The 12,774-nt window shown below is 43.9% G+C and overlaps 1 protein-coding gene across 3 annotated transcripts in view; it reads left to right on the top strand.

The window, feature by feature from the left end:
- The window catches only part of EPHB1 (EPH receptor B1), a 327,629-nt gene that overhangs the window by 268,260 nt on the left and 46,595 nt on the right, over positions 1 to 12,774 (top strand). For all 3 annotated transcript variants that reach the window (XM_040427671.1, XM_040427670.1, XM_040427673.1), the window contains exons 6-7: positions 6,478 to 6,602; positions 10,039 to 10,201. In XM_040427671.1, coding sequence (XP_040283605.1) covers positions 6,478 to 6,602; positions 10,039 to 10,201 — 288 coding nt within the window. The remainder of the gene's footprint in view (positions 1 to 6,477; positions 6,603 to 10,038; positions 10,202 to 12,774) is intronic.

Genomic DNA, 12,774 nt, shown 5'->3' with positions numbered 1-12,774 from the left:
GGGGGTTTAATACCGGAATCTTGCCCCTCGTACACACGAAACTTGTAAGTGTACCCTGAGGTACTCTCACAAAGTTTGTACAGCTTCACGCCATACCTGGCCCGCTTAGAGGGAAAACACTGGCGGAAAATGAATCTCCCCTTGAAAGCAATGAGAGACTCATCAACAGCGACCTCCCTTCCAGGTACATAGGCCTCCAAAAATTTGGCCCCGAAGTGATCGATGACCGGCCTGATTTTGTACAGGCGGTCATAGGCAGGATCACCTCGGGGATGACATGCTGCATTATCTGCATAATGCAGGCATTTCCGGATGGCCTCAAAACGAGAACGTGTCATGGCCACTCCAGTACTGCCTGCCCATGTGCAGCATGAGGCCCCAAAACGTCCTCATCTCGGCTGCACTGACTGGAGTCCAGCCACCGGACCTAGCCAAAAAGGAGCCAGGGTGTTGAGCAATGAACTGTTGGGCAAACAGGTTTGTTTGCTCTACCATCAGATTCACAAAGTGGTCACTGATGAAAAAAAAACGAAAATAGTCATATTCAGTGAAGCCCACTGTGCGAATCTGGATTCCTGATTGGCCAACAAAATCAGGAATCATGGCTCAAAATTTTCTGGGGTACACCATGCAAGTTCACCGGTAGGGGGCTCAGGTGGATTTATCTGGTGGGCCGGGAAACTAGCACGAGCCCAAGAGCGGCTTGTACTAGTGTGGGCCACAGGGTCCCTGGCATTGGGGTCCCCTTGCTCCGCCTGGCTGCGTCTCCGCCGCCTTGGGGACTCATCATCATCACCAGATGATGAGGAGGACGCAGATGACAAGAGGAAAGTGGGGTCATCCTCGTCTTCACTGGGGCTCTCGGAGGCAAGCAGGGCGTATGCCTCCTCGGCCGAGAACGTCTGGCGGGCCATAGGCGAGTGTGTGTGTGTGCGTCTGTGGAAAACTTTATTTAGTGTGCGTGTGTGTGGGGTCATGGGTATTCGCGTACTTGCCCTAAACCTAACAGAAAAAAAAAGTGAAAATAAATAAATAAAAGATTCGAACTCGCTGATCAGCGGTGGGGTGGGCGATGCACTAACAGTGGCCGGACTCTAAGAGTGCCGGCCACAGTCAGCGCACGCGCACAAAAAAAAAGTGCTTGCGCCCAAAAAAAATGTGTGGGGAGGGGGCAGGGGGGCAAGCTGCAGCACCCATGGGGGGGGGGGGGGGTCTAGGGTCACACAGCTGAGCGTGCTGTGGACCCCAGACACCCAATCAGGGTGAAGCTGAAATTATTATATTATTTTTTTCCCCTAAACAACTCTCCCTAATCTCCCTAATCTCCTTGCCTAATCAAAGCTGTCCCTAAACCTGTCCCTAAGTACCTGTGGGGGGGTGCTTGGCACAGATGAGGGGTGCTGGGCTCCACGAGGCTCCTCTCTCCACGCTCCAGGATGCAGTGTGGAGGAGGAGTCAGAGCTGGGGGAAGTCAACCTCTCAGGATCAAAGGATGGTGATTGGTGGTGTATTATCAGACCGATCACCATCCTATTCCAGGTTATCGGGTCACCAGAGACCCGAATAACCCGGAAACGCAGCAAACCGCAGGTCTGAATTGACCTGCGGTTTGCTGCGATCGCCGATACCGGGGGGTCACAGGACCCCCCTCGGCATTGTCACAGAGTGCTTGCTGATGATTTCAGCAGGCACTCTGTTCCGATCACCGCCCGGCGGTGATCGGAAATACACAGGGCATACAGGTACGCCCTGTGTCCTTAAGTACCGGGACATCAGGGCGTACCTGTACGCCCTGTGTCCCCAACAAGTTAAGGACCAGTAACATTTTTTTTCAAACAAAGTATTAAATGAAAAAATAAAATAAAATGATATTTTAACATTATTTTGCGGGATTTTTTTTAAAGCGTTCACTTTGTTCCCACAATAACTTTATTCTATGGGTCTGTACGAATATGACAATGGCAAATTTATATAGTTTTTATTGTATTTTTGCATAAAACACGGGTCCCATAGACTATAATGGGGGTCCATTAGGTTTTCGCTCAGAGGAACATTTTTGAAGCAGAGACAAAGTTGTGCATGCAGGACTTTTGTCTGTGCTTCAAAAATGTTACCCTGAGAGGAAACCTAATGCACCCTATTATAGTCTATGGGGCCCATAGGCTCCGTTTGGCTCAGTTATGTGCCGAATCCATACTTTCTGCTCTCCTGCTCCTATGACGAAGAACGGAAAGGCTGGACGTTGATGGGAACTCAGCCTAAGAAAGTGGAATACTTACAAAAGGTCATTCAAAAATAATAATGAAATGCTCCATGACACTTAATGTAGCAGGTAGCCAAGGTGTGCAGTGGCAATCTGTAAGGCCGCTTTCACAGTCAGTGTTTGATCAGTGATTTCCATCAGTGTTTGTCAGCCAAAGCAGGCGCAAGGTAAAGACACAGAACAGGAACAAATCTTTCCATTATGCCTTTGTATGTGTAGGCTTTAATCCTGGTTTGGCTCACATTCAATGAAGTTAATCACTGACCTTACATTGACCAAATGCTGACTAACCCCAGGCATGTTGTCAAATGGCACGCAGGGACCTGTAGTTCAACCCTATCGATGTAGCGCCAGATTGAATTTAACATCTACATGTGGAATTAAGCGAAGAAATGTAATTTTTGAGAAGAACACTTGACAGTTATCCTGTTGCCGTAGCTTTCTAGATTCTTACTGCATTACCCATGCTAACCACGCAACAGAGCCATAGCTATGAAGCCTGCAATTAACAAAACAGCAATCAAGTTAAGTGCTTAATTTCAGGAAATTAACATCCTTCTCCAAAAGGATGGGAATAGAAAACAAAAAAGGCGGATTAGAGGAGATCTGGGTAAACAGAAGAAGCGTCGGCATTCTGCCTCCTGCGTGTACTTGAAAGAGAGACCTCGTATTGGGGTGGTAAACAGAGCTGACCTCGGAAATGAGGCATTATGCAAAGCAGAGAGGAACCAGGGGAGACCCGAGCTCCTCTGATTAGAAACTTAGGAATTATATGAGGCCTTCTGATGCCTTGTGTCCTCCATACAGAAGGCTGCACATGTAGAATAATAGATTTATCTGGCAGGATCATATCACATATCACATTGTCTTTATGCATAGTTTAACGTGGATTAATTACACACGCAATTACAAGGTGAACTTTACTACATAATACTAATTGATATTACAGCTGTCATCCTTTTGTATAATTCACACTTGTGACTGCTTTATGTTCCTATGGCACACTGCACATGATGTGCGCCGACTGTTTTCTCTAACCTGACTCATCTTAAAATGATTGTATTACAAAGCAGGCGCACGTATACATACAGATTTGGCAGACCTGAAGTTCTCACTCAAACCTTGGGGCGATGTATTGTTTCAACATTACAGTTATATATATATATATATATATATAAAGAAGAAAAAGAAAGAAGCAGCACTCAAAGAATATATGCGGGTGCAAAAAGTCCTCCTTAAAAGACCTGTGACCAAGGTCCAATTGTGAACATACAGCAAAAACGAAGGCAGCACTCCAGATTGTGAAAAGAAGTGGAAGGTTTATTCACCCAACCAGCAGCAACGTTTCAGCTCTCTCTATGGAGCCTTTGTCCAGCTGCACAAAGGCTCTATAGAGAGAGCTGAAACGTTGCTGCTGCCTTCGTTTTTGCTGTATGTATATATATATATATATATATATATATATATATATAAAATTTAAAACATTTTTTTTTTAAGATCTATGAAAGAAAAACACCCGCTTCTCACTATGTGGCAATACATACCTTTACAGGGTGGTTGGAGTCACTGTGTTTTTTTTTGTGAAAAAATGCATCTAAAATAGCCACAAAACTCCCCCCCCAGGTAAAACCACTGGCCCAGATTTTGTAATGTGTCTGTGTCGTGGCCAAGGAGGAGCTGAAGTGGAGAATGAGGGTGGTAGTGCCTTTGGCTGCAGTAATATATCACAGTGGTTATGCTCTCGCCATTGCTCCCTAGTCCCGGGACAGGAGGACACATCCTTTCTTCCCTTGGGGCACTTCCTGATGTTGAGGCTCCTGCCTAATGGTGGTTGGGGCGCCCTTGATGTTGTAGGTTTAGTGCAAGTTCCTGACAGGAAGAGACAATGGCCGGCGTAAGGAGTCATTAACCAGGCCTGTTTTAACAGAATAAACAACTCTATTTACTGTAGTGCAGTTTAATCGGAGTTGTGGTACATTCAATGATAATAAAGCAATGTTTTGTCTGTACAGATAGCGAAGTATGGAGTCTGACAAAGCTAGGAGTTATGGCACTCTTTATTAGGGTGTTTTATTTTTCCAAAGATGTGATTTTCATATAATTTTGCTTATGCCCCGAGTCTCACTGATGTAAAAGATATACTGTATATGCCAAATTTCAAGAAGATTGGATAACATTTAGGGGTTGCACACATTGATCACTTTTATTACTACTCTCACTCCTGTACCTAGGAGGTTGGTCTAAAAACGACTTCAGTTTCAGGATCCCAGGGGCTCTGCATCAAGCAAGGTGGATGGCAAAGGCAATATATGCGCTTAAAATTGTCCTCTTCACTAAACAGTTGAATATTCCTCAACGAGAATTGAAAGGAATGAAACGGGTTGCACATTTTATCAGCCTCATATATGTTCGCTTTTTGCACAAGGCAATTGTAAGTCGATGGGCTCCAAAGAATGATTTGGATATGCTACAGCTTCTGAGAACCTACCCAGATGCAGACGTCACCTAAGCTAAGAGACACCTTTGGTATCTGTCAGAAACAAACATAGGATTGGCTTTTTTGGATGAACGTATTACTCAGGCTATTAAGGAAAATATGACTAAAAATTTAGAAACCAAACCTGCAAAGAAAAAGGAAATGAAACGATTAGAGGGTAAAAACCTAGCCGTTTTGTTACTAATAAAACAAAGACGTTCTTTGAATTGTTTTAGATCCACGACGTGACAGAATACTGCAGTGATTCTCTAAGAAGCCATGTGAATGTTCTTAAGGTGATCAATGATACCACAGAAAGAGGAATTGCTCTGATAAAAAAGTTTAACGAATCGGTCAGGGACGAACAACAATATATACTATCCTTCTAAAGTCTCTCACTAGAATCTATGGCTAGCAACAGTAACTTGGCAATAATGGTTGTCGTGTCCACTGCAGGATACAAGGTTTTTGAAAGCACATCTGGCCAGGACATATCCAAGTGTAAAGGGAGTCTTAGCGGTGTCCCTCACTTCAGTAAAGTCTTAATGGCTGTAGTAGCAGGTTACCTTGCTGACTCCTATGCTTGGCCTTCCAAATTCTAAGTTCTCCTCTCTCTCTCTCTCTCTCTTTTTCTCCTTCTGCTCATCTTGCAGTAAATCACACAAAGATCTGTTAGTCTGTAGAACTTGAGGCCAGAGGAAAAAGAGCATGAGGCACAGCTCCCTCCTCCTTCCAAACTTTTCTAAGGTTAGGAGTAGGGCCAACCCACACCTAACCTCCTATAAGGGCTGAGCCAGCATTGTTAACCCTGACTGTGCCCTCCATACCATTTGCAGATATCTCTTGCTTTGGGGTACTGCATATGCACCAAAAATCTGTCTAAAAAAGTGATGCAAATTATCTTTGTTACATCTAGATGATTGCACTCCATTACATTAAGTCTGTTTGCTGATCATTCATAAAATGTGCTTGTATCCTTTAAAACTATATATTATTTTATGCCGTCATCTTATATACAATATATTGCCTCGGTATATTGCAATGTAGATTACCGTACATGTTTATTGTACATAACAACCACTTTTAGTAGTAGAGGCATTGGGGAATAGACTAAATAATTTTCTCATATAGTTACTTTACCGCTCATATCATTGAGTGACAATTTCTATAAACTACTGGATTGTATCCCAGACCAGTGTTAGTTTGTGCCAGAGCCTAAACAGCGAGTGTATTGCAGCAATCCACTTGGTGCAGAGTTCTCCTTGTACTAAGCAGTGATAAATAAATTCAGAATATGGTTGGACGTTGCAAACTTTTGTCATAGGTTGTTGTGGGTGTAAAATAAGGGAGTTTTGACACCTAAGGAAAATTAAAGGAGTTGTTTCACTAATATAAATGTATCCCACCCAACAGATATCGCTGTTGTATCACCTTCCTCAAATTTAACCATTTATCAAAAATGCCTTATTCTAAAGTTATTAACCTACCATTTCACCCTGTGGTAAATCTATATTGGGATATTTTTATCAACCCTTGTATCACAGAAATGTGTGGGGCACAGCCAAAGTTGAATCCTAAGCCAAAGTAATATAAAAATGATGTCAATGTTTGATGGACCCCATGTTGAATATTGTAAAGATGAAGCTGGTCCCAATGTAGACCCTTACATTTATGCTGAACTGAATATATCTGCCCTCTGAGTAACTAAAGTCATATATTACCACTTTTATATCTACAGCTCCCTCCACTGTGCCCATCATGCACCAAGTCCGAGCAACCATGAAGAGCATTACCCTATCATGGCCACAGCCAGAACAACCCAATGGAATTATTTTGGACTATGAGATCCGATATTATGAGAAGGTAAGAAATTGAGGGTATTTTCTCGCAGATATGCTCATTCTTTTCAAGTGCCCAGTCATTTCTAACACTGAATAGCTTAGTTGTGATGGAGAATTGGTGGCAGCGGTGACTTATTCACGCCGCCTATAATTATTTTGGAAGTCTTAATGATCCATAAAGAGCGCAATGTTTACTAATTTCGCGAAGTTCTTCTTGGCTGCTGTTCTTAATGCTGTGTCCCACCTGCTCAGACATCACTAGGATTTTAAAATTGGTAGCGCAAAATATGGGCTCTGTGTAGAACACGGGACCTGTATAAAGTATGAGAACAGTAGGATTTTCTGGAAGCCGGAGTGTCTGGGATCTGCCATGCCCCTCTATAGGAACATTTCTGATGGCTTCCTTAAAAATCTATGCTGTTCCACCTTAACTGTGAAATTCCTCTCGTGGATATCCAATCATGGTGGTCACGGAGCCGTCCATTGATCTGCAGTTATCAGACTTTCAGACAATACATTGATTTCTGTGTATTTGGCTGAAATTACAATACTGATGATTAGATTTATTGTCTCTTCTCTGCTGGTGAAGAAATTCCAATTAATACATGAATCACCTGCTACAAGCAGAACGACGCTGCATTTTTGCAGCTCTTTATTTGCTGATTTTGTCTTCTGTGAACACGTCTGGTGGCCATTATGTGTGTTAAACGAGAAGTATAAGGTGGGGGAGGCAGATGTCCTTCTGGAGCTGGAATATTCAGGTTAGGAGCACATCATTAAAAGGCGGCAGGCAGAGAACTTAACTCGCTGTCTTTACTCCATAAGACCCCATGCACACGACTGTATCCGTTTTCTGGTGCGCCAATATGAAAATATGGATGGGGTCTGTATGCTGTCCGCATTTTATTGCGGACTCACGGTTTTCAATGGGTACGTAGTAAGCATTTTGCGGACATAATCTATCCTTTTGTGGAACTGACTTACGGATGTGGAAAGCGCATGGATTATCAATGGAAATGGAAACCAATAAGACGTCTGGGTTTGTTTCACACTGGGTCCAACTGCTTTCAGCCTGGTACTCCATACCCTGTGCACCACTCAATAACAGGATTGCTCTCTTGTTCTCCTAATGAGGAGATACCGCTACAGGTGTCTTCTCCAAAGTCAACACGTTCTCTCTCTAGCCAAACTCGTGAGCGTGAGTCAAACTTCTGGAAACAGACTTCTTTATCAGCTCGGTACACCAGCTCTGTATCCAAGTAGCATCAATGTCACAACTTTTAGCCACTAGGAATCTTCCCCTCCCCTATACTACCATACAGACTCTGACATAACAAATGAATGAAAAACCGCCATCTTAGTGCATTGCAAATATTAGCGTATGAATGACTGAACATGTACTGTACAATTAATGTAACCCTTCACCACCCCAGACAGTCCTTCCTAAAAGAGAAGGAAACACGTATCAACTGTATAACATTCTCTAAAGCCTCATTCACATATCCATGTTTAAATCCGTGAAAAGGTGGTCAGTGATGCCTCCGTGAGGATAATCCACATACAAAAGAAGAAGGGGTGGAGACAGCACGTCCTTTTGTTGAAATTTATTCTAGATGCAATGTTTCGCTAAGGAGACTTTGTCAAGCTCCTTAGCCGAAACGTTGCATCTGGAACAAATTTCAACAAAAGGACGTGCTGTCTCCACCCCTTCTTCTTTTGTATGTGGATTACCCTATCAAGTATGGGGAAGCTTACCATTTTCCCAGGAGACGTGCACCCACTGCTGGTTTACTAGGTGTGTTGTCCACCCTTCCATACTTTAACAGCCTTTGTGAGGATGTCCGTGATGGATCCGTGTTTGGTCCACGTGTCCGTTTTTTGCTGTCCATGTGTCACCCGTGTTTCACTGACCCTGCACAGCTGAAAAATAATTTTCAAAGTGTCTCTTCCTACACAGATGGCATCTGTGTTGCATCCGTGGTTTTCATGGACCCATAGACTATAATAGGCATGGATCTGTGAACAAGGACAAAAAAAGAGCATGCATCGGCGGTAAAAACACGGACCGTGGTAAAACACTGATGTGTGAACGTGTGCTTTACGTGTTCTGCAAACACTGACGTGTGAATGAGGCTTAACACGAACCTGAATACAGACAGTAACATTAATTTGTAGGATGGTTGCTGCCCCCCCTCCCCCTTACAGGAGTCCCCTATTCAGCCATGCTGTGTCAGCGGCTCCCGTTCTGGTGGACTTGAGCCGTCCTGAATAGCTGCCATGCAAGGCTAGGTCTACACGACGACATTTGTCGCACGACAATTTTTATAATGATAGTCTATGGTGTCGCACTGTGACATGCTGCGACCGCCGAATGGATTTTTTGCGACTGTCGCGTCGCAGTTGCAGCATGTCGCAGTGCGACACCATAGACTATAATTATAAAAATTGTCGCGTAACAAATGTCGTTGTGTAGACCTAGCCTTAGGCAATAAGTGGCACGACAGATAGGGCACAACTACACTGCAACATTTTGTCGCACCAATGTCGCGCAACAGTTTTTATAATGATAGTCTATGGTGTCGCACTGCAACATTCGACATGCTGTGATGGCGACGCGACAGTCAGAAAAAATCTATTCGAGATGGATTTTTCTGCGACTATCGCATCGCAGTCGCAGCATGTCGCATTGCAACATTATAGACTACCATTATAAAAATTGTCACACGACATTGGTGCGACAAAATGTTGTGCAACACATGTTGCAGTGTAGTTGTGCCCTATGTGTTGCGCGACTTATTGTCCCGCGACACATGTCGTCGTGTAGACCTAGCCTAATACTACATTTTGTCTGCAGTGGAAACACTGGCTTTGTCTTCCCCTGGCAAAATTGCCAAAAGTGGGACCCATTTTTGTCCACAGGCTGTGTCTGGAATTGTAGCTCGGCCCTGTTCATGTGAAGGAGCCTGAGCTGCGATACCACACACAACCCATGGACAACAGTGGCACTGTGCTTTGTGCTGTTTTCAGTGTATGGGTGAGTAAACCTTTTAGCAGAATTTCTCCTATCCAAGAGGTCATTGACCCCTGTAGAGAGAACATGTCTGATACCCAAGAACCATAGTGTGTTGGACATTCAGGGTGGCGTCTGTTATGGTGAGGGAAATGGTGTAAAGGAAAACCAATCAGAATCCACCTTTTATTCTCCTTTGGAAAATAAAAGTTGGAATCTGATTGGTTGCTATGGGTAACTAAGCCAGTTCTACTTTACACCAGTTTGATAAATCTCCCCCCTAGATGTCCACTGAACAGCATTTTCTACAAAACATATATTTTCTCCTTTTTGGACGGTTACTGCATTTACTGATCCACAAAAAATGTGATGGAGCAGAGCTGATGTTTGATGGAACAGTATGTGACATTACTAAACACCTGAACCTGTAATTTCTTGTCATCATTAGGACCACAATGAATTTAACTCCTCGATAGCCAAGAGCCAGACAAACACAGCAAGCATAGAAGGACTAAGGCCAGGAATTGTCTATGTGGTGCAGGTCCGAGCGCGAACTGTGGCAGGTTATGGGAAATACAGCGGAAAAATGTGCTTCCAAACCCTGACTGACGGTAAGTGGTCACATGACTAAGAACCTCAGGGCTCCGTCTTGACTGAGCAGTAGCATGACAGATCTGTGCTTAGTTTGCCTGAATGTTCATGGCAGCAGGTCATGTATGTACTTTTTGCTGGAGGCATGACGTTATACTGGTGAACATCGGGCTGAAGCAGTGTCAAGAGGTTCTCAAAGAAAGAGTCAAAGTCCAACTTTTTAACAAGCCTTGGGACATGACAAGGGAAAATAGCCAAGCCAAGTATCCATCCATAGGCAGCTGTTTTGGGGTGCTTGCGCCTCAACAGTACGGAGTAGGATTCTGGCTAGCCAAGTGATATGCTTTGGATATGCTCCGGAGGTGCTGGCTGTCCTTAAGGAGACCGGCTGTGTGTGGAGACTTTTAGTGACAATGCTCCATTTGAAAACAATATGCAAAGAGGTAGAGTCCTGCCTTATATTTCCAGAACAAGAAGAGGAACTGAAGAATGGCTAACGGGACCCACTAATGATACCCAAAATCTGCACTATACAATGACATAGGCTGCATTGTTTATCCTCATTCAGATTTTATTGCACATGTGGTCTGTCAGCTCCATTGAACTTTATGGATGACGCAATGTTATAGGGGACACTTTCGGGTGATACACTGTTATGGGGAACCTGCAGATGATGCATTGTTATGGGGGACATCTATGGGTGATACACTGTCATGGGGGGAATCTGTGGGTAATGCACTGTTATGGGAGAAAACTGCGGGTATGCATTGTTATGGGGAATATCTGCAGGTAACACACGTTAATAAGGAACATCTGCGGGTGACACGCTGTTATGAGGGATATCTTTGGATGATGCACTGTTATGGGGGACATCTGCAGGTGACTCACTGTTATAGAGGACATCTGCAGGTGACGCACTGGTATGGGTGACATCTGTGGCTGACCCATTGTTATGGGGGACATCTGCAGGTGACACACTGTTATGGGAGAAATCTGTGGGTGACACACTGTTATGGGAGACATCTGTGGGTGACACAGTGTTATGGGAGACATCTGTTGATGACACATTGTTATGGAGCCTGTAAAGCCATGTTCACACATCATGGCTAAGGTACGCGGGTGATGCGCCAAAAACTACGTTGCCATGGAGACTGACACATTTTTAGAAGATTGCAGATACAAGCACTTTCATTTTAATGCTCACACAGTTATGCCATTAGAAATGAAAGTGCATTTAACTGTAGTCATTTAAAAACGCAATACAGAGGCTATATGTGAACACTGCCTCATGTTTCCAAATGTTTGCTTATCGGGTCATATACCTGTGAAGCAGAGAATGAGAATATTGCATGGTATGTGCAGTACAGCGTAATGCCCACACTGAAGCACTTGCACATCATGGAAGGACTAATCCCCTGGCGCCATCACAGGAAGTAATAAGCATAGGAAGGGAGATGGAGATGGCATTTCATAGGACCGACTGCACTGTCTACTGCAGGGGCGCCACATATGTTACATCAGGACACTTGTAAGCAGGGCAGGCGGGCAGCAAACGTTTAGGAGGGGCAGGCAGGAGTTAAAGAGGTGGGCGGGAATGTATGGAGGTGGGGCCAATCTGTACAGTGACGGGTCAGAATGTAGGCGGTAGGCCCGATCTGTAAATTAACAAGCCAGAATGTGCAGAGGCAGGCCAAAATGTACAGAGATAGGCCCAGAGTATACTTAAATGGTCCAAAATATACAGAGGCGGAGGAGTATCAGAAGGAACAGCACAATGCAGAGTTTTAAGAAAAGATGCTTCAGAAAGTATTAACGGACATCAGGAGACAGGTCCTCTTTAAAGGGGATGTTAAAAAAAGATGCTAACCCCTTAACTTATTGTACATGCAGCGCACTCTGGTGCTCTATATACTCTGGTCCCTGTGATTTATGCCCATACTTATGGTATCTATGCCCATAGACATCAGTCTCCAATGATTTTGAGTGATGAAAAGCAGAACCAGTTCTCTCCAGACATAATCAGCGGTTAAGAGCTACTTCTAGAGAGGCAACGCGCTGTACAACATTGCAGAAATCCAATGATGTATATGATATATATTATGTCTTCTTCTCTAACTATCTATATGTAGGGAAATGAGCAATCTGTATGGGTCATTTGGTTGGTTACCACCATTAGATTCCATGTGAAGAATTGATTGGCATGTTAACGTAGTCTGATGTTGGCAATGAAGAGTAAAATGGAACATATATTAGATTTCAAACTCTATATATATGCCTCATTGAACCTGAGTGTTTCATACACAATTCATACAATGTGCATCCTGAGTATTTACATTTAGGAACTTTCCACCAGAGAACTCCTCCAGAATATCTCATTCTTGGTCTATTCCCTTTGGAATTTATCTTGGCTCCATCAGTGTATAAGAGTTAAATTCTCATCTTTCCCCCGTTTACTAAATAATCAAATTCCAACACATGTATCACTGCGTGACAGACACGAGGGTTCTCTTCCACCAGCGGAAACATTCCACCCACACTGGCACGGGGCACGGCGCCAGGCTATTGCATGCGTAACACTGCTGGGCATCACTCT

Source organism: Bufo bufo, chromosome 4, assembly GCF_905171765.1.
Source record: "Bufo bufo chromosome 4, aBufBuf1.1, whole genome shotgun sequence".
Lineage (NCBI taxonomy): Eukaryota > Metazoa > Chordata > Amphibia > Anura > Bufonidae > Bufo > Bufo bufo.
Note: the sequence above shows the minus strand (reverse complement) of the source record. Positions and strands in the feature narration are given on the sequence as shown.